The 27737-nt window shown below is 35.1% G+C and overlaps 1 protein-coding gene across 11 annotated transcripts in view; it reads left to right on the forward strand.

Annotated features, from left to right (window-relative positions):
• NPAS3 (neuronal PAS domain protein 3) overlaps positions 1-27737 on the forward strand; it is a 613181-nt gene that overhangs the window by 538573 nt on the left and 46871 nt on the right. For all 11 annotated transcript variants that reach the window (XM_038179119.2, XM_038179121.2, XM_027458865.3 and 8 more), the window contains one exon: positions 15203-15321. In XM_038179119.2, coding sequence (XP_038035047.2) covers positions 15203-15321 — 119 coding nt within the window. The remainder of the gene's footprint in view (positions 1-15202; positions 15322-27737) is intronic.

Below are 27737 nucleotides of genomic sequence, written 5' to 3' on the forward strand. Positions count from 1 at the left end.
ATCTTATGTTAGTGACTGTCATATTACATTAGCAAATTTAATCTTTGTTAATATGATAGAAAGTTGCTAATACAATGAGACTCATTATATTAACAACTTTTGCATCATGTTAGCAAAAGCAAAATTTGCTAACAGAATGCAAAAATTACCAATATGATGAGGTAATCATTATCATTATTCTAACACCTGATTATATTAAGCAGCTACAAATATTTTTATATGAAACCAGTACTTGAACTCTACTGGGATTTTCTAGAAGGAGAATTTGGGGTGTCTAAATAGGAAAGTGTAAATATTTTTAACTACAGATTTTTTAGAGAATAATTTTCTTTTGTATTGTGATATAAACATCACCTAATCAAAGTCATTCTGAAATTAAATTTCTCAACATGTTAGCTTTTTTTCCCCCCCCTTGGAACAGTGAACCATACAAAGAGTATGTCTGGACTAAGCCAGTAACAGAGTATAAAGAGAATGTGGATCACTATTGGTTTTATATCACCTTTTCACCTTTTGGCTTTGAAAAGTAATTTCACAATATAAGTAATACTATGCAGTATATAAGAACTGACTTACAGAATATTTCATTAAAAGTCATTCATTACAATTTTACAAGTTTTATTCTTCATAGAAAAAAAACAAAACACATATTGTAGAATATATCTTTATGTAAGATTTATAGTCTTTTCTGATTACCTTATAGTTGCTCCTTAAAAATGTACCAGAATAAAATTACCAGACTAAAATTAATATAATTTGATTTTAAATATACGGAATATCATCTGATGGCAAAACTCTTTGATTACAATATATAACATGCTACATCTGCATTACAATTTCTTTGAAAACATCCTGATTATTATTCTCTAATAAAGTCTTCATTCATATACAAGCTACTTAACAATCTTTTAATTTTAAAGATCAGTTGTAAAGATTGAGGAAATGGACTTCAGCATAGAGTCTTCATGAATAATCTCTTAATGGTAATGGGCAAGCTTTACAAACTGCTTTCTGTCATGTAAGTGATAGAGTGAGATACACTGAGAACATTTTGACTACGTGTATGCAGGAAAGGCAGACCCCTTACGGCAACTGGAGGATGGAGCTACTCAGTTATGAAGAGATGTTGCACTTGATGTTAAGTCCGTTCAAAGACTTGTAATGACTTCAGATGATAGTAATTGAATAGTTCAATACTCAGAGTATAGTCTTGCTAGCAAGACGTTCACCATGGACTTAGCTTCGGAATAGACTCCTACCTTAATACAAAACAGCTTTAAGTTAAGAGATATTCATATTTTGAGGGGATACCTGGGGAATTCTTCTGGGACTTCTTTTAATCATATAGATTATATGACTTCTAATCACCTGAAGGAAAATACTGCTGCTTTTAACTTCTACAGAAAGTACATTCTAGAGAATGTTCTAATTTGAAGCCAACAACTGAAGGAAAGAATGTCAGAGTAGTATATTCTTTCTAGAGAGATTCAGTTTTTTCTCTGGTACTGATTGCTTAGGAACCACTGGGGAATTTGAAAACTGGTGGTGGATGAGCAAACAAGAGAGGCATCTTCTGCCATAGATATTTATGTGAAAGGGGAAATTCTTAGTAACAAAGGAATTCATATAACCACTGAATATTGTGTATCTATCCTGCTAGCTTGTCTTTTAGAGTGGCTGGTACCAAATATGTCCAAATTACATGTAAAATATACAAAATTATAATTGTACCGTATATGTTGAAGCATGATGCTTAATATGTCATGTACATTTTGTTATATATAATGTAGTATGGTTATTCTTGGCATCCTCAGATACTTAGTCTTTCTTTTGAATTTACTTTTACATGTTTTGATTGTTAATTGCATGAATTGCATGTTGTAGAGGAAAATTTATTTCTATTTATCACCTCTAAATGTGTTTGCCCTTCAGTTTATTGGAAACCTCCTAGTTCTTACATTATCATCTGTATATCATTCATTATTTTACATACCTTTGTCACATCACTTCTTACTTACCTGCTCTCAAAGCTAAATATTTATAACATCATTAATCTCCCTTCGTATGTGCTTCTACTATACTTTTTCTGTTTCCGTTTTTAATAGGGGATGACCAGAACAGAAGTCAATGCTGAGTGTAAAGCATGTACTATTAATTTACATAATCATATTGTAAAATTTTCTTTACTGATTTTAGATCAATTTTTAAGGTATTCTAACATCTTATTTAACTTTTTAGTCATCAAGGTGCAGATGTTCTCACTGAGATATTTCTATTTCCTTTTATTTCCTAGTTATACTTATTTAGACATCCTCAATATATGTAAGTAGTTTCTTCCAAAGCGTGTTACATCTTGCACTCAGCATGGAATTTCACCTATTGCTCTGTTCTTCAATATCTACTCTGGTCACTCATTGGGTCCTACTCACATTCCTCTTGATCTTGTGGTGGAAATCACTGCGTTTTAAATCTTTCTACACTGACACCCAATATTCAAGTAAAACACTTTGCAAGTGGGAAATCTGTGGATGCTTGCCATTTATTTGCTTATTTTAGGTGTATGTTTAGCATGAGCAGGCAAAATGTTGAGGCTGTCCCGTAAAAAGAGAAGCTAATAATCCAGATAGGCCAAACTCAAAGCCAGATGCCTTTGCCTCATTCTTTCCCTCTTTTTACTAACACTGAGTCTGAGGTAGATCACATACAACTTATGCAGAGAGGGAAATTGTCTTTTATTTGTTCATAAGGATACTGCATCATGTAAATTGTAGTGTGGACGGAAATGTCTTAAGTATCAGAGTAGAAGAAAATAAAATGCTGGAGAAGACGAGGTATAGAAAAGAAAAAAAACTGCAATGTCGTGGAAGTAGGTATCAGTGAGAGGAAGCAAGTATTTGTGTAAACCATGAATACATGTACTATTCCAGTTTTTAGGCACAAAGTGAAAAATTTTAAAGTGAAAGTAATCTTCTGTAAATACATAAATAAATGTATTTATATGTGAACGTAAAGTCAAAGGTCAGACCCAGCTCTGCTTAAAATTTACCAGTAGGATGATATGCTTCTTTCTAATTTGCTTTCTTTATTATAAACCTGTAATTTTTGTCTTGGCTCCCTAAAAAAACAAGAATCCTAGTTAAAAAATGTAATATTTATTATCTATTGGAAGGGATGCATATGAATGTGCTTTTCAAATTTCAAATTGAAATCATCTGCAGTGGTACTCTTCAAGGACAGAAGGGTTAGCTGGCACACAGGTGGGAGAAGAGTTGCTCATTAGAGAAGGTTTGTTATATGGTAACGTATAATTAAGGTAATGGTCACAGCCTGTGTGACAGCAAACACTCTGGCAGTCGTTTGATTGCTGTCTGGGTCAGGAGATCAGCTCTTTCTACAAGATGTATCCACATTAGTGTGTTAGTGAACAGGTTAGAAAGCAAATTACAGCTGCCTTTCTTAGGCATATTACTGTCGAGGCTCATCTTTTTTTTTTTTTTAACTCTACATCAGCAGTAATATGGCTTCTGAAGACTTCATGTGACAGGTTAGGCATTTATCCTTTGAGTAAACAGTAATCATGGTGTGAAGAAAGTGGGGCATTGGAGATTTTTCCCATTCTTTGAGAATTCCATTCTTCCTTTTTAGTTTGCTCCAAGGGCTCTTTGGGGATACATATATTAAGCCCTTTAAATAGTTCATAATAAATCTTTGTCTCAGGCTGATTCTGACAGTTTTTTAAAGAGTCTTTTAAGAGAGAATCCTCAATCATTTGTTAATCCATGGGGTGATCTTCAGACTTGGAGGAAAAAGAAACAGTGCAAGCTCCAGGGTTGTGAAAATACAATGTAGAAAAATTTTAACTCAGAAAAACTCAGGAAATACTGTACCGTGGAAGTTTCACTAGTCATACAATGCTTGTGTCTAAATGATTGTTCTACAAGTTACTTGGTTAGCAAATACTGGAGATAGGAAAATGAGATTTAAAAAAAAAAAAAAATTGTTATAGATCATCTTCTGATTATTATCTTGATTTTGTCTTTTTTTCACTTAAAGTTTGAACTGAAAGGATGTTAAGGGAAAAAGAAGCCATTCTCATTGTTAAAATAAAGCAAATAAACATAAGTAACATTCTTTATGTTATACGTTTACTATTCAAGGCTCGTGATAAATCTGCCAAAATACCTGCACAGTGGGTTGATTTTTAAAATGCCGTTTCCTGTGTAATATGACAGATTCTGATTGTGTCTGTCAAAAACCCTCTTAACTCCACAGTGCAAAATAAATAAAGAAAAGGGAAAAATAATAAAAGAAAGATGTCCGGTTCATTTGACATTTGTTTTCACCAAATAATTTGAATGAGTTGCTTTCTAAGAATTATGCATGGCTGCAGTCCACTGGAGCTACTGTTAGGTATTTGTTGTAAGCATCCTTAAGTCTGTCACTTTTGGAGATACCTGTTCTCAATTCTTGTTGAATTTCAGTGGCATGGTGTTTGTCATTATTTTAGGCATCTTTCTGAATTCCGCATAAGCAAAGAAATCTATAAATGCTAATTTATCTACATTAGAAGAAGCCTCGTAATGCCTCTTAGGAGAGTTGCTGCCCTATTTGTGTTTAATATGCTGCCCTGAGGAGAAAATGCTGTAACAGGAAAAGAGAAGGAATAGTAATAAAGGACAAAGCTATAGAGAAGCATGGATAGTTTGATTTCTCATGCCTTCTGTAGCCACGAAAGTGTATTAGAGGTGGACTACTGCTCGTTGCACTACCAACCTAGCAGTGCGTCCCAATAATATCAGCTACTATTCCTCTGGCAGCAGAATTAGCAGTCTGTCTGGTTCTGCCTAGCCTGGACCAGGTCATGGAGTTTCTGTATGACAGATGAGAGGGAACATTTGCAGTTATATCAATCTTGCAGTGGTAGAAATGGTCCTAGCATTCTGAAACAAATTTGGATGCACAGTGCTGAGGACATACGTATTTTCATGTTTAAGTAATGGTTCCATTCACAGGATATTTTTAAGTGTTACTTGTTTGGGGCAAGGGATGGGAAAGCCTTTACTATTGTTGTTGTTGTTCTTCTTCTTCCATTATTTTTTTTCTACAAAAATAACAGCATTAGCTGAACTCTTTTTTTTTTTTTTTTTTTTTTTTTGACAGAGATAATTAAATTCTAAGTATATGTAATGATACATTTTCTGACATTTTAAAAGTGTTGTTTGACTCTCTTATGAACTATGAAGCTGTGCAGCTGGAGAAAGCCTTTCATAAGGTACATTAGGAAAGGATTTTCTACACATCCTGCAAAATCTGCAGCATTTTCATTTATTCCCCAAAGAATCCACAGGTTGTCATGACAGTTTCACAGGGTCAAGGAATTAACACCATACCTGTTGCTGCTGTCCAGTAATGAAGTTATCTGTGAGCCAAACATTAAACCCTATGGGGAAAAACCTTCTCTCCATTTATATTTCTTTCCCTCCGATGTATAAGGTTTTTAAGCCTGACTTGGTTTTGATTATTGAACTGTTCTAAATTACCTTAAAAGTTGTTTTATACAGAAAAGAGTTTCTTGTCATCAATACTTCAAAATATTTGTGAAGTACCAGTTTGCATTTGAAACAGAAATACACATCTGGAGAAAGTTCAGACTTGGAAAAGGGAACAGTTTGGTTGAGTCCATATGACCGAATTCCAAAGAACAGGATGGAAACCTGTTTGCAGTTTTAAACAGGAAATCACTAATAGCAAACATGAATCCAGATACTTGCTGTGTTTGAAAAAACAAAAGGTCAAATGATGCCAGTCTTGCCACCTTTTTTCACCAATTTCATTGTACAAACAAAGCGGTAGATCAGGTGGTCCTCTGTTTGTTGTTGCTAAACCAGTAAGTGTTTGCCATTAGTAATGATCACTCTGTCTTTGCAAATGTATGCTTGCTTGGTTTAAACATGTGCCCAGTAGCTACGTACTACCCCAGAAAGGTTATACAGAAAGGTTACACAATTTGTGCAAAGTGATTTTTTGGCAGGATTCTGTACACATTGATACAGCAATTCAGGACGTACTAGCAACCAGCTACTGCCCCTTGGTTAGGCTGCATGGAAGATTCATGTATATAAAATAGTGTATTAAAGTAAACTTACAAAAGCAAAGAGCAATCATTGCAAATGTAATTTTTTCTTCCTCTTTGGGATTCTAATTTTAAAAGCATTAAAGAAGACAGCTGCTCATGCTGTGATATGCGCTAAACAGCCTGAAGGATGGAAAAAAATATATTTGTAGCTCATAATAACTATTGACCTTTCTGATATACAATGTTCTCTGTGTTAGCTATTCTGTTCTATCAACAGTGAAGATTGAACATGACTTTTTAATAGAAAACATGGGGTTTCAAGCTGCTTTCACAAAGGTGTTTATGTATTGTTATTTTGTATTGTAGTACAAAGACTAAGTCCTGATGCCCTTTGTCTGACATCATGTTTGTCATAAAAAAGCCCCACTGTTACTGACTGTTTTATATGAGGAATTGGCTCGTAACCATTTTATAGTAGTGATAAAAGCATTGCTCCACTAGATCCAGAACACGGGTATTGAAAATAGAATCCCCAAAATATCCCAGCAGCACAAAAGGTATTTTCCAAAGAAATAGTTTCCTCAAGTGGCTATATTTACAGGGGTATTCCGCTAAGATTTAAAACACTCACTCCTTGTATTCATACTGTTTGTTCCTTGGCATACACAGCCTGCTGCATAACAGCTTTTGCTGGATGTCATGTGCTCTCAAAGACTATCTTTATGATACCCCATTTTTTCTCTTGAACTTTCCTGCTGCTTAGTTGCTGAGCACAGAAACATCCACTAGCAGCAGCTTGACTTTGACACTTGCGTATGTTTCCCTGGAGTGGGATCATCCACACATCGCCTGTGAGCAGCATGAGGTAACTCGCCTGCTCTTCTTTCCCTCAGGGAAAAGCTTCACCAAAAAGCACCTCCCATTTGGCACATGAAAATCTGGAAAGCAACCTCTTTATTGTGCTTTTTAAGCCCAAGCAGGCTGGCAATGTTAGGCAACATCAGAAGGTGCATTTTAATGTTTGTTGAGGGTTTTTTTTATGCCATGTGCTGGGAAGGAACTTTAGTGGGCCATTATTGGCAGCTCTGAACCACAGTTATTTTCACAGCTATGCTCTGGAGTGTCAGCTAATGATTCACAAGTTACCAGGCAAGAGCAGAAAACTAGCAAGAGAGGAAAAAATATCCTCAGCTGATCCTTCTAGGGCATGAAAGAGGGGGACCAGCAACAACATTTAATGGCAGTTTTGTGCTGAAATAAAATGTTCAAAATTGTTTATAAGAACTTGCTCAATGAGGATAGAGATCGTATAGGTTGTGCGCACCAGCCACATCTCAAAGACAGTTTAGAGTCTAGTTTTTTGTTCCTTACAGGCCCATGAAGCTCTCAGGGAATTCAGTGAAGTTTTTACCCTTCAAAATAGTAAGGATATGTTTTTTCTTAGCTGTTTCCTTATTTCCCAGTTTCCTTTCTCCATACCCCCTCCCGAACGCAGTATAAATGTGTCATTACTATTGTTACGTGTGCACCTTTCCTAGCCATTGGATTTGTTCTGTTTAAAACTTTATTAGAACTCTTCCAACATAAGTAAATAAGTAAATGATAACACTATGCTAGTTTTCTTTGGGACTGTCACTGAACCTTGAAAATTTATGAGTGTTGCTAACCTCATATGAAACCAAGCAAAGAGGTCAGGTCAGATTATTTATTCCTTAGCCTAAAATAAATTAGCTTTAAATCTAAAAGCATAGAAGGAAGTTTGAGCTTCATGTGCAGTATGGTTTATGTACCACTCACTCACTAGACCATAACAGCTCTTTTAGAGTTGTTCCGGTCTATTGGATGAATGTGGATACATTTGCAAGTGCTTAGATAATGGATTGAAGCCCAGTAGACTGTAACATTTCCAAAGAGTTTCAGAGTTAAAGTTTCCTACCGTGGTTACTTCTTTTAATGGCAAATCTTTATTATGTTGTTTTCAAACAGGCAAAACAAACAAACAAAAAACCTCTACATGTATTTCATAGATCACTGACCTACCAAAATTTGTTGTAAAATCTGTCTTTCAATGTTACAGGAGAAACAAAAATCTTATTCATTGCTTCGTCCTGGCAGCACTTTATTTATAGCTCTATACTGGCACCTAACTCATTCTATATTTTACTAGATATATAAAGAATTCTGTGGGATAAAGATTACATGGGAAGTAAATTGCATGTGGTGGGAATTAATAGGCTGATAAGACATATTTCTAGACTAGAAGAAATGGAAGAAGCAGCAGCAGAAGAAAGGAAGTTTTGAGAGGTTTTAGAGTAATACTTTGTCCAATAAAGAGTAGTTCAGATCACTTTGGTTCTGCAAGAATAGTGGAACATTCCAAAATTTCTCAGTAGATTAAGAAGGAAAGTCTATCAGTGAGTTTTTACTTTAGTTTGTCCCACATAACTCCAGTCAGTACATGGGACTAGTCTGGATTTAAAAAAATAAATTAATTAAATAAAATTAAAAAAAAAAAAAAACACACACACAGCAGGGTAAACTCAGAATATGGCTTACGCAGGTGCATTGTTCTAGGTGCCCAGAATATAATATTCACATAGTAATGTTTGCACTTGCAAAATCTGCAAACTGAGCATTAGCAATCACAAAGAAACGTACTTTACTCATTAAAGTTGTGTTGTGTATGTGTGTTAGTATGTGAAACTATAATTAAATTTGTGAGTAACTGCATGTACAGATTTTCTTATTCATTTGTAAAAGAGGATCCTTTAGATTATTCTGGCTTACTTTTACCATAAAAGTAGTTAGTGTTAAGTCTGGTTTATTTTGGGGAACAGCACAAGCACGTTTCAATTGTTGGTGTAACCACACATACCAGACTGAATTGTGGCATGTGCAATCAAAGCCCTAAGGAAGAGACACAAGATACTAGAAATGATAAAATAGTAATCAGGAGCTTGACTGAAGTCTTTTCATTAGTAATTACTCATATAGGAGCTAGGCCAAACTCTTATGGCTTAAGTTGCACAAAGACAGAGAACTTGTGCTACAACACACCTTGAATGGCCATTCTTTCTGGCCACTCCAGGAAGGCTTGACTCTTCTGGAGGTCCTGTGTGAAACCATCATTCCTGTGTACATCTCACTGTCAAGCAGCTAGTCACTTTTTCTCCCAGTTTGTGCTTAACTGTACTCCTTCACATATGGAATGTAGCCTTGTAGTTACAGATTTGAGTTACAAAAATAATCACATGTATATAAATATAGACATTACTGAAAATGTAAAAATTGTTAAAGAAATATATGTAAGGCTTCAATATCAAATTCTTTGTAAGAATTAAATATTTTATGTAATGACCGTCTAACTGAACTAACCTGAGATACCAGCTCATCTCATCACTTGCTGGTTTGGAAAACTTGGAGGGATAAGGAAAACAACAACAAAACCTCCACCACCAACAACAAAAGACCATTAAAAGAAACAGCTTTCAAGAGAAGTCTGATAGGGTTTAAAGTTTTTATGCCTTCAAGTTTCTAATAGTCTTATAGGTCATGAAAAGTGAATTGTCTTCATATTGGAGGCAGAATGACAAAAAAAAAAAAAAAAAAAAAAGAACAGTTATCTTGGCTGAAAACATTACTTAGCAATAAATTCTTTAGAGGAAGTCATTGTTCTTTCCATTTATTTTGGAGAAGTTGCCTTGAGCCTTCCCCTTCTCAATGAGGCCTTGGCTAGCACCCAGTAGTATTCCCCTTGTATAATGGAAAGATGAGAACTAAGTCACCAAAAGCCTTGGGTCCAATTCTTAAGTTCTTCGGCTTTTCAGTAAATAGCAAAACTGAAAAGTTAAGAGTCTTACCGAGTTCTATGCAAGTACTATGAATTCCTCCAAGATCAAAATCTGGTCAGTCTGTTCCTGTTCATAACTGGGACAGCTTACAGCAAAAATATTATTCCTACAGTTTATACCTGTTAGTACTGTGTAATAATATTGCCTTGGAAGAATGAACAAGACTCTTCTATGCCACCTACAACATCAATGAAATAGTTCACAGTCTTCCTTTTTGCAAGATTCTGAACAAACCAGTATGAGACGTATAGAAGTTGTTAGCTGTGCCCATCAACCCTCTTCAGGTACACCCTAGTCATTCATCCAAATAGTCCAAGAGTCTTCAGGACCTTTGCTAGACTAAGTTTTAGCTTCCAGTACTTGCCCATGTTCAGCCTGCAATCAGATTGAACTCATTTCACTTAAAACCAGGCATTTGCACATATGCTAAATATAATTTCATAGTAACTTGCATTTACTAGAAATAAATAGTCTTAACTTCAAGCTTTTGAATTTTATTTGCTGGGCTAGTAGGTAAAAAAAAATAAAAAATAAAAAAGTAAAATAAAATAAAAAACAATCTTTTAGCTTGTAAAATGATCAAATTTGATCAGTAAGTTACTAAGAGAGAATGAGCTTGGAAATGGTGCTTTTTTGAGAGTCACATTTGTGATTAAAAACATACCTTAAGAGGCAATATAGGAAAACAAGACAGTTAACTGTCCAAGGTTAAATTTTCCTAGGAAGTCCTTTAATGCCTGATTACAGGCAATAAACTGCACAAAAGAAATAGAAGTATTTGCAAAGATGCATCTAGTCGGACTGAAAACCATAGATTTATATCACCTAATTATTCATCTTAATATGATGATTCTCAGTTGCCTGTGCAAAGAATTATCAGACTTTAAGAAATATGTGAAGTGGTTTGCAAGTGTAGAAGATGACATGAGAAGAGAGCTCCCTTTTTATTACTATTTTGTATATTCTCTTATTTCTCTTTTAAGAGCTGTATATATGGTGTTTAAAAATGTCTCTTAAAAACTGCATAGGCACCTGTTTTAAGGAAGATAAATTCATACCAAGTAAAAACTTCCTGAAATGATACCGAATCCAGAATTTCCTGTGTGTTAAGCCATAAGTTTTTGTCCCACCAGCCCACTCAAATTCTCTATTAGTGTGTGGTTTTTCATCTGTAACTTCTGATCCTCCTAAGAATGAGAAGCCTATCTTTTATCTGTTTGGCATGCAAAAAAAAATGCTATTTTTCTCCTCTCAATTATTTTTAATGCATGGGGGTTGGGGGGCAGAACAGAAGTTGGTGAATATTTATTCAGGCTGCTTTGGCAGCTTTTCGTTATTTAAGACATAAATCAAATTTGGAACAATTTCTTTCCTGGGGGACAAATTGTTTATCTGAATTTGAATGTGCTTGTGAATCAGTCATAGAGATGATACTTGTGCTATAGCTGTGTAATAGCAATTATTTGCATTGTTTTACATTGTTTTGCTCTATAGCATAAAGTTAGACTCTACACAGATGCTGGAGTACATCTGCAGATCATTGCAGGATCAGAGCCATGGACCTCATTCCTCCAAATAATTATGTGCATGTTTATCTCTCAATGCACATTCCACCAATGTCAGAAGAACTCTTCCAGCATATAAAGTTAAATGAAAAACGACCATTTTGTGGGGCCCAAGCCCAAGATTATTCCCAAACCAAAGCCTGTTGAAGGCTCAGAGCTGCAATGCTGGTTCACAAAGAATGACTTAGGAAGAGTTAACTAAGTAATTTTGTGAATTGGTAACTAGTTCATACTATATCCTCATTTGTTTCTGTGGTTCTTAATTAATGTTTAGCATTTATGGCACTTTTTTATGGGTATTGGGGTTGCAGTTTTATGCCCTTCAAAACAGATTATACACTCTTTGCATCCAAAAGTCTTGTACTGCTTTAGCAGCTTTGGGAGTGGAAAGAAAAGAGGTTTATTCCTTTAGTAGTACCTGATGAAGAAATTTAAGGACACATAAAGGCAAGCGCTTTCCCAACTGAGTACACAATTACCTGTTTTGCAAAGACAATCCAGACTTACTTTTTATACTTCTAAGCTTGACAGTGTATTGTGCTTTCATTCACACACAGTGAGCATTGACTTTTATCATATTATTAGCATTCTAAACTCACAGTTTCAGAGGTTTATAACTCAACAGTAGCTTTAGACTCAGGAAATTCAGCCCAGGCACACTATTTTTCAGTACAAAAGACAGCTTCAGTAACTACAGTATCAAGTAGAGTGGACCTTGTTTATTTCAGGCTTTTTTTAAAAGATTACAAATTATAAACAAAACAACAACTGAAAACCAACTTCTTGAAAAATGAATTGTTATGGAGTTTCATTCTGATATTCCTCAGATTATTAGCTTCCTTTGACATAATTTGAAAAAAATGAAAAGGCTGAGGGATAAGCACTTAAGATAAACTCCTGAGAACTCATGATGGACCACATTCCATATATTCCTGTGCAAATCTCATTGACATCCATAGATGTGTTCTGTACACATCCTGTTTTAAAAATCTTGCATGCATAATCACAGTTAGCTTTGTTACGTATCTACCAGGGCTAGGTGCAACCCTGAATGCAGATTTATACTATCAGCCCCAATGGTTCTCTCCTGAGAGAAATACAGAAAGCTGTTCATAAGCTGTTCTGGACTTTTAGGTAACTAATCCCATCTCACGCATACACTCTCAGGTACCTCTTGTTAAAGAAAATCAAACACTTTATAATACATATTTATATGACATTCACTGTTCCACTATGCTGGATAAATTATATGCATTTTATAACATTCACTTACAGAGATATTTAGGTTTTGTACCAGTTATAGTAACAGTAAACTAATGTTAAGCTCATGATATAAAGTGGCATGAACCCAGAAAAATGTCAATTCCATATACATGGTACCAGATGTCAGCTGTTTTCCTTTCTTTCATAAAACTGTATGAAAAGGAATTTTTAATTTTGATTTCTTGGGCATGGTACATATGTGTTACAGCCAGATCATTTTTCAAGCATGAGATATTGTCTATTTAATTAATGTTAGTTCTATATGTTTAGGTAATTACCATTAGAACACATGAGGACATATTGTACTTATTGCCTGTGCTAGAGCGTAATGTGCTGGACTACAACAGCTACACTTGTTAAGCTGATTTTAGCATTTCTTCACACAGCAGGAAGCACCCATGCTGAGGTTTCTTAATGTACTCTTTAAGTACTGCACTGGAGAGTACTGTATAATAATAATAATTAATAATGATCCTAATCTTGCCAGTAGTGCTACTATCCTGGTGACCCTGGTTGCAGTTTCAGGGTTCCACTACCCTGTGCCCTGAAACACTTATGTTTCCTTTCAGAGTTTCATTTCATAGGTGATAATGCTGAACAGAGATGAATTTTTTGAGGATGGATTTGTTGCATGGATTCTGATGGCTTCACGTTTGTTCAGGTCTCCGAGGACCAACACCAATAAATGTGAAAGAGACAACAGCAGAATGGCATACTTTTCCATTTCCACCAGGATGAAAAAAATACTCTAAATTAGGTCTAACCTTAAATGTATAATCTGTCCTTGGAAGCAACAAAAGAAAAAAAAAAAAAAAAAAAAAGAAATATAGCATCTTCAAGCTCTTGGCATCCCTTACGAGAAAAAAATTGGTTCTAAGGGTCTCTGATCTTGTGTTTTAGTAAAATAGAACTGCACGGCTGACTGACAGTTCTGATCTAAAGCATTTACGTTTAAGTTTTGATCTCTCTGCTTTTGATTAAAACTAATGAGCTCATTTAATTCAAAATGGGAATCTCTGATAAGAGAAATAAGGTTGATGTGATTGGATTAGAGGGGCAAATTAAACTCTTAGAGCAGAAGTTTGTGCTTATATAGTGTATTAAAAAGCTGTTGGCGTATTATGGCGTGTTAGATGATGAGAAAAATTTCATAGTAATTCATATTTAATCAGAAGAAATGAAAGTACTAAATATAACATGGCTCTGCTTTTCCCTCGAGTGATAAAGAGCTGTACATTTAAAATGACATCGAATTCATGCTCTCTAAAACAAAAAAACCTTAAGAGAGACGCTAAAGAAAGGAGCACTGTTGTCAGTTATTTCATCACAATAGACCTGAAATGTCACAAACACAAGACAAAGTGACCACATTAAAACAAGGACAATTCAATAAAATCCTTAGCTTAAAAACAAGGTTTGGTGTTTCTGTTCACTGCATAACAAATGCTTAAGTGTTTGAATACTTTCTACTAGTAGCTGGGTTGGTTCTACAAAACAATAGCCAAATAATTTCAAAAAAACTTTTTTATTCAGCATTCATTACTCATTGAAAAAGTGAGTTAAACTCCATTAATACCTGCTTATTGTAAGCCTACTCTAGAGTTTTCCCATGAATTATACTTAAGGGAGGGGTAGGGAAGTGTTGGTTATCAGGACAAAAAATAGCATTAATAAATATTGTATAGGGAATATTTTGGTGCTAACTGCTCTTTTACCCACTATTTTATCATAGCTTATACTATTTGTTTATTAATTTAAAATGGTCATAGTTGAGGAAGTGAGAAGTGTGAGACCTAAAGTTTAAAGAAGGATGTTGGACAACAAAAACTTTCCATTAATGACTAATTAGTAACCAACAATTAAAAAGTATGATGCTGATCATCATCATCATCATCATGCATCACTTACCTGAGTATTTTTGCCTGCAGGCTGCTTTGATTCTTTATTGATAATAATTAACCCTCAGTACTGGAGAAACCAAGGCAGCAGTGACTTGTAGATATCACTGCAAGAAAGGAATGCGGTCTAAGGGATAAAGATCTGAAGAGTTTGCATCCTCTTTTAGCAGATAGAATTGTCTTGGTGTCACTTTGTCTTTTCCAAAACTCCAAAGAAGTCCATAATTTTTAAAAAGATGGCATAACAATAACCTAGCAAAATAATTCAAGTCATAGCAAAATTGTGCAAGAAAGAGTTAATGAGGCAAATATGTGTTAAAAATTCTCTAGGAAAAAAAAAAACTTCAAAATGAGACACTGAGTATACATATATTTTTCACATTTTTTTTGCTAAGTAAACGTTTTCTAAACGAGGTAAATTGATTACAACACTCTTAGCATCCATCAGTCATTTATTTTTAGTGAGTTCAAGGATTGCACCTGAAAAATAGCTTAGAGGGGATGTATAAAATCTAAATTATGTGTATATGTATTTTTTCTATTCCCTAGTGGAATCTACAAGCCCCAGTTTACTAACCAGTGACAACACTCTAGAGCGCTCTTTTTTCATCCGAATGAAATCTACACTGACCAAGCGAGGAGTGCACATCAAATCGTCAGGATACAAGGTAAGGGTTGCACTGTAGCATGAAATATTGACGTCTTTAAATTATGTTCCTTTTCATATCAGGGATGCGTTAATATTTAGAGGAAGGAATTATTTCACATTTGCATATGTTTCATTCTTTTTGTTAAAGAACGATTAGCACGGTATTTCCAGCCTACGGTTTGGTAGTGGTACTACACCTCTGTTAAATTGATTATTACAGTAAATATTGATTATAGCATGAAGGCCTTCAAAAGAGCAACACTTTCAGAGTAAATGTATATTTCACCAAAAAAGGTGGGTCACAATAACATCACTTTTCCTTAATGAAATTACTACTCATTTACCTAGACTGTTCGTTTTTTGGGGGGTTATGTGTTCTCTCAGAAAGGTAGAACTTCTCCATGCAGACAATTTTCTATTTAGGTTCATAGCTCTTCTGGCTGAAGAAAACAACAAGCCATAACGAGTACTTTTCCACCATTTGTCTTTCATTGTCTGTCTGAGGGGTATCTGCTGCTGGGGATCATATTTGCTGGATTTCTTACTCTTTTAAGATATGAAACTCTCTTGTTTCTTATCAGCAGTAATCTCATTTTTCTTCAGTCATATATCGCTTATAGTGCCTGTAGCTATCAGTGGCTTTGCAGTACACTAAAACTAGAAGCAATAGCACATTTTTAACATTGTCAACTTCTGGAATGAAATATGTCATCCATTAAGTATTAAAGAAGATAAAAGAGTGGTTCAAGGAAACATGTCTGAGAAAGTGTGTGTGTATTTAGAGAAGGTGCTCGTCAACGCTCATTTAAAAACTTTAAAAGCTATTTTTTTTTTCAGTTTTCAGAGGAAGATTTAGAGGAGCTTTGAAGTGAAATTCCCCAATTCACTCATCCCCCAAAATTCTCTGTGAATATGACATCAAGGTAGTTTATCTGAGTAGTAAAAATCTCCTGGCAGAAATGCCTTTTTGCAAATGAATGAAAGTCCTTCTATTGGATAGTTTCTGCATCAAGATGATTAAAGCAGTTGCTAATGGAATTTTAGGTACAAATTAACAGTTTCTTAATGGAATTTTAGGTACAAATGAACAGTTTCTTAAGACACCAAAAGTTATGATCTGGTTTCAGTTGTCAGCACCTGAAAGAATGTATTCACTACTCGTTCATACTGTCAGGTTTTCGAGTCTCAGAAGGTACAAGACTCAGAGTTGTGCTGCAAGTCTCAGGAGGAAGAAAAGGAATGAATTAGTCAGGTTATTGGAGTTATATTCATTTTCATGGTTAAGCGTGGTTTATCAGGTCTGGGCCAAAATTAGATTGGCAGAGAACTTCAGTGGATATTTTTACTGAAATAATAAGGGGAAAAAATAGAGAATTCATCTTTGCATTTTGCATTCTGACAGTTTTGCCAAATGTAGGTGAGAAAACAAGGAAGGCACTTGAGTAACTTTGTTGTCTCTCTTCTTGGACTTCTGACAAACTTATGCTAGTCCAGCACCGAAATAGGACACGGGTACACAAGTGGGTTTTTTACTTTTTACAGTACAGTTTTTGAAATTCTCAGTAGATCCTTTACTCAAGAAAGACATGGTAATGTCTATCATATAAATGTAATTTCTCTTTTAAAACCTGCTGATGTCTCATGGAAACATTATAAACCACAACTGATGAAATGAAATTTGAAAGATCAGATATCATTTTTAGGCAATTTCCCCTAGACACAAAGAATGGAGAAAAAGTAAAAATATAATTTACAAAACTGTCTATAGTTAAAACATTCTTTTTTAGTTTTCCCATTTTTTTTCCATGAGGAAGCAACAAGTCAAGATGAATAAAATTGCAGAAACAGTGTGCAAATCTTAGACAGGTGCAGATACAGAGGTGTTTTTTTTTTGATGTTTAGGAGTATTTTGTAACTGACAGACTTTGACTTACTTCTGCTGTGTCCAATCACATAAATTGCACTTTGATGGTTTTTCAAAAACATGGTTATTGACACTCTGTGCTCTATGGATTGATAATTATCTAAGCTTTGGTGAGCCTCACTGCCTATTAAAACTGTACATTTATTTTAGATGAGTTGGATCATGTTAGTGTCTTCTTAGCGTACTAGGTGAGCATAATAAAACTCAACTGCTATAGTGAATGTCATCCATACTTCAAGGAAAGTTACCAACTTATTGATTTATGAAAGTCCAGCACTAGAATGAACCTGAGGCCTCTAGAAATAGCTTAGGTATGTATTTTATAAAAATTAGTAAAGATCCATGAGCTTTATGGATGTACAGCTATAAGAAATTATCAAAGGGAAGAATAGTTACATAATATCGGCAAAGCTCATGGGAATAGCTGGATGCATTCTGTGTCAGGGGGCCCTGGAAGACCTCCAGCCCTTATTCAGGAAGCAGTATACCAGCTGGGGCCATGTGCAGTAGAGTTCCTGTGGAAATCCCGGTGGAGCAGGCTGACTCAAGAGCCGCTGCCTGAATATACAGAGCACTGAATTTTCCCTTCCTCCTCATCTTCCCTTGAGCTCCTGTGTCATCATGGGAGGGTAACCATCCTAATCAAGCATCCAGACATACAACAGGAGCAGTGTTCTGAGAAGACCATATCTTATGTGAGTCAGGTTTTAGCTTTGCCAAGGGTACACAGTTCCCCATGGATTCAGTCCTCAGTGACAAAAATTTTGCATCTTTGTGAAATGTTTTTTTCATGTTTCAAACTCTTGCTGAACTTAGAAACCACATCTTCGTTTTTCCCTTGCTTTGAGGAATGCTCATGAATGTTTTCTTTAGACAGCAAATGATTGAGGTGGTCCACAAGATGCTTAGGCAATTTTCAGAATGAGTGATCCCTGCCTCAGGAAAATCACATAAAATTGAAAACAGTCAGAGAACAAGATTGATTAATCATTTGGGTTGATCTAGTCTGAACTAATTTCCTATGAAAAGAAATGTGGGAACAAAAGCCACACTAATAGACTTACAAAGATCCATATATGTATACCTCAAAGAGACTTTGTTCCAGACTGTTCTGACATGAGATGAACCCTGTTTATAGTCCCTTCCTGGACTGATTTAATTAGACTTGAATTATACCTAAAGATGGAGATAATGGTCTTTTTTCCATGAATGATATTACCTTAAAAGTCTGAAACAGGAAGGCTGCTACATGATTAATCCTACCTCTCTCCTTCCCTTTCATTTTTTTTCCCAGCACTGTCCTAGAATGGGATTTTCTTTATTTATATTCTTAGTCTCAGAGCTTGTAGGAAAAGAGCTTAGATACAGTGCTAGAGAGCTATTCACTGTTCAGTGAGTAAATCTACAATCCAAAAAAAAAAAAAAAAAAAGTAAAAAAGTCAGATAAAATGTAGTCAGCTGACAAAACACATTGAAAACAAATAAAAAGAGAAAAATGGTAATTCCATTCACTGCAAAACTCAGAATGTATTACCATTACAACTGTTGTCTAAGATATATGATACAGAGACTCACTGTTTTTCTCTGCTGTAAATATATCACATCTTCCTTTTTCTGTTTTTGTTGTTGTTGTTACTTTGTTTTCAATAACAAATACTTTTGTATTTCATTTGGATTTTTGTTGTCTCCATTTTATCTCTTCTACTTGTTTTTCTCCTTTTGCCGGTTACAATTCTGTCCACTTAGCTTATTTCACCTTCAGTGTTTCTGTTATCCTACTTTCATACATATATGTCAAAGCAAATTTTAATTGAAACTACTTTGTTCAAGTCCACTGATACATTTCCTACTATCCTATAGTATCCTATCATATTTTGTCATTTTTGTCATTTTTTTGTCATTTTTTCTTTCATGTCAGCTTGTGCTAGGATTTTCTTATTTCAAACCTTTAGGGTCTGTTACTGGTCTCTTGAACAAAGCATAATTAATGGGATAAAGAAGTAGTCAGCACATCCAGATTCCCTAGTACTTTTACTGTCACCATGGCAATATCTGAATTGGGATAACCAACATCTGCTGCCTCACCGTCTCCCAGAAACCTGTTCTTGGCTATCCATCAGAAGAGAACAGGTCATCCTTAAAATCCTGTAGGCTATAGAAATACTTGGAGCGGTACTTTCTACCTGCTATGCTACCTAGATGCCTTTTGGGCCCACTTGGTGTCAACAAGAAACAGCCTGCGTGTTTCTTTCACTAAAGCATCAAAAACATTGAGGTCACAAGGCAATGAGTTCAGACAATTCAGTAACTGGAAATAAATAGAGCAGCTATCATGCACTGAGCTAAATCTTACATATAACCTTAGACTTTGGAGCCTTATTATCTAGAAAAGAAATATTTGAAAGGTTATTTGGATACCTGTCCGTGAAGTGAGTCTTTGGTGTCTTTCACAAGCACCTTGGGTTTGTGGGAAAGCACATACACAGTCTTCAGAGATGAATGAAGTTGACTTTGTTTCAGCAATTTGTGTGAATATATATATAAGTATGTATGTATATGTATGACCTACAGGAGTTCTGAAATCCTTTGGCATGGCACAGAATTGTCAGTACTGGAGACAAGTGTAACCCCTACATTGCTACTTTACAGACTCACAGCTCTTATCAATGCCAAAAGCAGGTACTTACACCTACTCTTCCTGATGTTCTTCATATGTAACAGAACTTATTGGAGGAAATGCACAAACTTAATCAAACTGACCAAATTGCAATGAAGGGAGCAAAATTATCTTAATTCATTATTTATTAAAGCACGAAGAACTGTTAAAACCAACAGTATAATCTTACGTACCAGTTGACATGCCACATAAAATTAAGTAAATTGATATATAAAAGTTTTGATTTAGCAAGCTTAGTTTAGAAAATTTGATGTGTTGTCACAAATCAAATGTCCACATTTCAGTAATGGAGGTTACTGAAATTTGGTTAGCTATGCCTCATACATCAGTAAATGTATATCAAAATATTTTCAGTATAACTTGAAAATGTGAGAAATATTTAAAACTCCATAAAAAAAGTTTTCTCAAATTAGTCATTCTAGTCTACATGTATTCATATTTTTGTTTTTTTTTAATGTTATCTTTCTACCATCTTATTTAAAATTAAACATTTTCTGAAACTGCTCAGTTTTTGCATTTAAAATCTTAATGAAATTAGAACTATTTGAATGACAATTTTGAAGATGGAAATTTAAATTTACTGTTGCAATTTTATGTTCATCACAGTTCTATTATTAGCCTTTTTCACAGCATATATTACTACTTTATTAAAAAAATGTTTTATATTATTTCTTTAGAAGAATTTGAAGAGTTGGGTGAGATTTGGAAATCTCAGTTGTGCACTTCAAGTGCAATTTTTGGCAGCATTTAGGTATACAAGAGAGCAAGGCAGCCAAAATCTCTGTTAGACAAAACTATGCCATTTTGCACTTACCTAGTGCAAATACATTTGCCTAGTGATACTGTTCTCTTGATTCAGTCTAAAACTGAAATGATTGTTTCCTGTCTAAGGGAAAGATTCACCTGGATTTCAGAATTTCAGATGTTTCTATGCTAAAATCACTTTAAGAATCCAATATATCATGGGCTTGTTGAGAACACTTTTTTTTTTTTTTTTTTTTTTTTTTTTTTGCATAATAGTCTAATGATTAGTGCATTGCTTGGATGTGGGTTATGTTAGAGTCAGATTTAATTCCCTCCACAGCCTGAGGGAATTCGCATATCCCACTTTCCAGCTTGGCCTAAATTCTTTTCTTCTCTTCTAATATTTTTCCCCCTTGAAATCTTTTGTCAAGGATTTCACTCTGTCCCAGAAAGGTATCCTGACCTTTTCTGTAGGAAGAAAACGCAAAATTTAGTATTTCATCACATGGCTACTGCCACACCTCCTTAATTGAGTGAAGAAGGAATAAGAAACCAACATCAGGAAGCATTATGTGAAGAGTTTTCTAAATGTCAGCACATGCATTCCCCAGACTTTTCAGCACTGAGAAGACTTAAAGGTAATTTGTCAGAGAGAAAGAACTGATCGAGAATTCACCCATGTAAATCGATGACCTTTTAGTCAAAAGGAAGTCTCTTAGCTAGTAAAGATGCAGCATTACTTATAAAAGAACAAAATACTAATGGGCCAATCTGAGACTTATGAAGTATCTACTTGTAGATATAAAGATACGGTTCAAGAAAAGATGGTCTGCCACAGGATTAAGAAGACTAGAGTTCATTTTATGCCTTGCTACAGAGCTGTGAGATTCTATTAGGAGAGCTGTCTGGAGAAGCTTGGTTCACACTTGACATCTAAACACATTAACTAACTTCTTAAAAGTGTTCAGCAGCTACTAGCTACACCTTCTCAAAACACATTTTCAGGGCTGAGCATCAGCTGTGATTTGTAGAACTGTTCTGTCATCCAGAGACATGAATATGTTAGGCATTTATTATTACAGTAGTACTAAGAAAACTAACCAGCTACTATTATATAAAAGCTCTTTTAATAACAGCCTTCTTCAAAAGACACATTCAAACTTTGATCATTCCTCATGCTGACTGCAGCTGTAGTATTCGTGACACCCATATCGGGATCTGTTTCTCCTCAAATAGTGTCTTCAATGTTCATATGACTTCAGAGTTGTGATTTTGTTGCAGCATGTTCCAAGCTGCGTAAATGGGAAATACCTTAGATCACAGACTGGATTTTGGAAGGAAAGAAAGCATAAAATCAAGCAAACACAGTCTACTTTCTGAGAGATTAATTATTTTCATAAATTCTGTTAGCAAAGTATGAGTGATATAAAAAGAGTTCATCACCAAAATAGCAGCAAATGCCTTTGGTTCTGATTTTTAGGCAGTATAGTTCTGAAGCTACCTTTATTAAAAATCAGTGAATATAACAGCAAAAAAAACTATGAGATCAAGATTTACTCTGATACGCAACAAAACATTCAAAATGGACATATATCAGCTGCAAGCCAAATCAGGCGTTCTTTCAAGAACTAAGTTTTATCTAGTCAGAGAGATTAAAAAAAAAAAAAAAAAAAAAAAAAAAGAGTTTGTTGCACTAAGTAGCACTGTTTATCTAAATGTGAACTAGTAGTGCAGTGGGCCTTCGAGTCTCTTTCCAGTGTCACTTTCCTGTGAATCCCTTTCCTTCTCCTCACAGACCAGTGAGGGTGGATGAGAACAGTGAGATTTCAACAGAGTGAGAAGCAGACAATGCCACCTATTATACTCCAGGAGAAAGTATCATGTTACTAGGTGGGAATGCCTACTGGAGGAAAGAAGTCTTCACTTCACTTTCCAAAATTTTCTCAAGTTGTCAGCTGTTGTTGTCTGCCACTGCTTGTTGTTAGTGAGTGGGAATAAGCCTTATGTAGGAGCCAAGAGAACCACACGGTGCTCTGTGAAGAATCACCAGCCAGAATTCAGGCACATGCTGCTGCCAACATCTCTGCTTCACTTGGCTGTTTTTCTAACTGCCACCAGGGGATATTTTGGCCCGCCTCCTTTTCATAATGTAAACAGTGTATTCGATGTGTAAATGCAGACAGTAGTAGCTTTTTTATAGATCTTTACCTCTTTCAACAGTTCAAAGCTTTTTCTCCAAAGTATGCTTAGAAAGGACAAGAAGCTGATACCCTGAAAAAAAATGTAACTAATATCAAGCTAATGTAAAAAAGCACATCTTTTTGCTCATCATTGGTACTTGCAGAAGCAGTATCATCTCTCCACTGGTAAATCTGGTAAATTGAGTGTGAAGCAGTCATGAAATTCAGAACTAAGATGAGAATAATAGGAAGGTTCTAAGGCTTGCATTTCAGTGAATTTTACATTTAAGAAAATTTATCTCATATTCTGCATAACATCTTGATATGGTAAAATTAGATTGATAGCTGTTAAATTGAAAATACACATCTTAAACTGAAATCATAAGGGTATAATCCTGATAATTTACGCAAACACGTGTATTTACCTTTTGTATAAATAGTGTCATTGGTTAATTAGAAGGTTAAGACCACATTTTTGCAAGAGAGTATTCTTCACTGCTGCCTTGGCAAGGAAATATTTTCTTAAAGAATTACACAAAAATTCTAAACAAAAATGTATTTTAGGAGTTCCATAAATTTAGTACCTGCATTCACATATCACCGTTCATTACACTACGATCTGTCACAGGCTATATTAGTTGGGAAAGAAGAAGTTCATTTCAAATGTATCATCCATGTGTAACACAGACACCGGGAGAGATTGTAGTTTTTGCACTCAAGAAGGTAAAGAGGTTGTGTGTTATCAACTGTCTCTACATCCGTTCTACAAAAGCAAGGGCTCTATAATTCAGTGTGTGTTCTCTTGAACAGCTAAGGTTGTACAGCACCTTTTACATACCAGCTACACAAGCTGGGTCTCATTAATATATATTTTTTTCAATCACATATTCTTTTAAATGTAAAAAACAACAGAGGATATTTATTTTACAGCTGGAAATATTTAAGACCCTATTTAAATACTGTCATCATTAATTTTCCAGTAATCTTTCCTTCATCATCAGTTCTTCTACTCAATACATGCTGAAATGTGTTAGCTGCCCACAATTCATAAGTATGTTTCTTTGTCCTGTCAAAGTTGTCCCTACAGAATTCTTATAAAAGTTCCTCTTTTTTTTTTTGCTTCCTACTTTTCATATTTCTCCATCATATAATAGCTGTATTCATTTATTTACATTGTGCAAGAATCATATGAACACTGAGTTATGATTTCACCGAGTCCTAAACTTGGAAAAGCATCTTTACTTCTCATTTATTTTTAACCCATTTCTCTCTTTTTAAAAAAAAAAAAAAAACTTTCTTTTACTTTTTGTGCAGGTTTGTATCTTCAGAAAGCATTATCTTTTATTGGCTTTTTCCTGTTGCTTATAATGTCATTTGTATTAATGAATGTACTTTTGCAACACTCTTCTGAGGCTGGAAAGTGCTGACATACCAAGAGATCAAGTATATGCCAAAGATAACAATGGCCGATTGTGTCAGAGCCAGCCGTGATTGCATGCAGTACTTCATCCTCAGCCTTTCTTTCTAACACATGAATATTGTCAAATCATCTCTGTGTTCCGGCACATCACACTTCATTTTCTCAGGCTGGTACTTCCTTTGTTTTGACGGTTGCCCTGAATAGGGAAAATGAGATGCCAAATAAAAAATACTCTGATCAAATGGTACAAAGTTTAGCAGCACATTTACAGAACACTTAGTAAAAGATGAATTCCTGCTCTCAAACTGGGGTACCACTGACTGTAGAAGAACTACTTCAAAATCTTTGTCCTCAGAAAGAGAAAGAAGCAATGTCCCAGTAGGGAAACATGTTTTCCTGCCACTTGGATTTTGCCCATGGGAGCTCCCTGACTCTGCTCCTCTGGCCACTTCAATGTGGGAGAGGAGCAGGGCTGGCAGCAGCCACCTCCTGGGCTGGCATCTGGCTTGGCTCTTTACAAACTTGCTTTTCTTATATCAAAATTAACACTCTATAGAGACTTTTTTTTTTCCATTTGCTTAATATGTTTCATACCCACCATATATTTCTCCAAACTGAAGACCTCCAAGCTTCTCATTAGATTTTAGTATGAAGCTGATGCATTATGCATATGTAATATGCATGTGTATAAATTATAGGGAAACGATATGCACTGTAGCTCTTTATATTTGGACCAAAGTGAAAGTACTAGCAGGTCAAAATGCCCCACTCCCTCACACGGATAGTACCACTTTCCGGTTGCTCTTCACAGACTTTCTAGAAAAATAGGTAGCTTCATAAGGTTTAAGGCCTATCATTTCCTCAAAAGCCAGATTTCTTATATAATTTGCTGTTAATAAGAAGGAAGGTTCCTCTGTACCTGCTCATGCAGCAGAAAAGGATAATAAAGGCACAGAGCATTTCAGCACCAGTATGCTATACATGAAGCCCTTGGTAGAACAAGGACCATTACATGAGGCTTTTATTCCCTCCAGCTGTTGACTTAACCTGGTGCATCTGCACACTAATTTTCTGTATTTACCTTCTAGAACAGAAAATTGATCACAGGTTTCAGGCCATGTTTCCCAGACAGTCTTCCTACAGTACAAATGTCCTTTTGCTCTATTGTCTAAAGTGCATATACACCACTGTATAACTCAATATGCTATTATGCCTCTGTTTCTAAATGTTCAGGCATGCTTCTTGATTCTTCTGTTTTATGCAGTGATACTAGCTGAAGAATATCTTTATTCAGTGTGGCGTTTGGGCGAGCCCATCTGCTTTACCCTACGGAGAAGGCAGAATATGAATGTTTGGTGGGAAAAATTTCAGTTTCTTCTTTTTACAGCATCATTAGGAAGCTGTCATTCTAATAATAATAATTCCCATTTGACATCATGGAGGTAAAAAGAAATCATTGCTGACATCAAAAATGAGGTGATATTTCAGCAGTATTATTTCACCGAAGATAAAATGGAAGTCTTTATTACTCCCAATGCTTTTAAAGAAAGCTGAGCAAGGCTTATACTGACCCTGGAGCTTATATACCTTAATACATCTATAACCAGTATGAAATAAGAAATTTTAATTGTTATTGCTATGTTTTTTGGCTATACTTCCTTAGAACCAAGTGTTTCATGCCTGCTTAAAGAAAAATAATATCTGAGAATAAGTTTGGGAGGCTACATCTATTCTAATTTTCTACGTTATTTAAAAATCATGCAAAAGACCCCAAACAAATGAAAATATTAAGTGTATTACAGTAAGTGTTAATTTTCATGCAAACTTCTTATTAGAGCTTGTATTATCAATCCATACATATTGCATAGAGGTCTGAGCTCTGAAGAGGTTACCCTAAAGAGGGTTACAAGTTTTATTTCACTTTTATGGATAGGTATTTTATTCTCTCTGAACTTCTTGTTCACATTGCTGTGTGAATTGCTTGCCATTAAAAGGACACAGTCAAGGTCTATTTCATCAGTTGTAAACAATATGTTTTTCAATTTTGTTTGTGGTAGCACATTAAAAGCTCTCATTTCCACCCCCTTTTCCCTTTCCTTTGTATAGATATATTCAGTTATAATTCTAGGCTCTGTATAATTTTCCATCCTAGACCAAACAATATATAACACCAGTGGCTCTATCCAAATATACTTGGAAAAGAACGGATCTGCCAAAGTCTGGCATTATTTCCTAATTTTGAAATCTATTCCTAGTCTACTGCAGTTCTTTTATTTTTAATTTAAGGGGCATATGAAGAGCAATATAAACTGCAAGCAATTAGAGCAACAGGACTTTAATATTGACAGTATTGTTCTAGTTAAAAGAAAGTTCAAGAATTATGGATTCTTCCCATGGCTTCGCTTTACAGAATTAGTCACCTCCTTGCAAGCAGCATCTTATCTGTATAATAGGAAGAGACCAATCAAAATGTTTCATAGTCTTCACAATCAAACTTAAGAAAATTTTCTAATTAAATATGTGGTAGGAGCATCACCTTATTTTGTTCCAGGCAAATATGTTTATACTAGAGCAGACACTCGTCTGCTCATATGCTGTTGAGTTACTGCTTCTCAGTTATTTTGAGAAATAAGATCTTAATTCCTACAGGTATACAGATATCTAATAGTTATAAGCCTTTCAGAAAATTGTAACTCATGCTTACCAGCTGTAGTAAAATGTTTAAATCTGAAATGAATGCTTTGTACTTTCAATGTAAACAGTTTTTATTCAACGTACAAATAGTTTAGGAATTTTCCCCAAGAATGTGTGCATGCACAAATGCAGTGCTTTATTTTATTTCATGTGAATACAACACGCCTTTTGAATTCTGTCATATATTGGAATGTCTAGGCATGTTTTTATCTGAAATATTAGAGAAACATTTCTCCTTTTGAAAACCACTAGCTTAATAGCCTTCTCATTTGTTTCTCCCTGCTCAGATGTGTAGATATTTTTCCCTAAATACTTAACTAATTTCAGTTTTTGTCATCATTCACTTTGTTATGTTATTACAAAGACTATGTTGGCTAGGGCAGTCTACCAGAAGACTTAGCACTGTGATTAAGAGATATCTAAATGCAAAGCCATCTTAATTAACTCACCAGACATCACTGAACCTAGCCTGGTTCTCCCACAGTCACATGCCCAGGGTTAAGAAAGGGGCACTGGACACAGTTTTTCCAGAAGAAGCAAGGAGCTGATTCACAATAGGCAAACATGCATTATGGGTTGCTTTCAGTCACTTTATAGTCATGTGCGTTCATAAATTTTGATATGGTTGTAAGATGCAGACTTTGATGGTACAAAACTCACAGAAGAGCTTTAGATCACTGGAGCAACCACAGGCGAAGTTTATGTTGACAATTTATCAGCTCTTCTCCGTCAAGGAAAATTGTTTTTTAGTGCCCGCCTATTAGCAATCACATGCATATTATGAAATTGAGTTTTG

The sequence above is a fragment of the Anas platyrhynchos genome, chromosome 5, assembly GCF_047663525.1.
Source record: "Anas platyrhynchos isolate ZD024472 breed Pekin duck chromosome 5, IASCAAS_PekinDuck_T2T, whole genome shotgun sequence".
NCBI classification, from domain to species: Eukaryota; Metazoa; Chordata; class Aves; order Anseriformes; family Anatidae; genus Anas; species Anas platyrhynchos.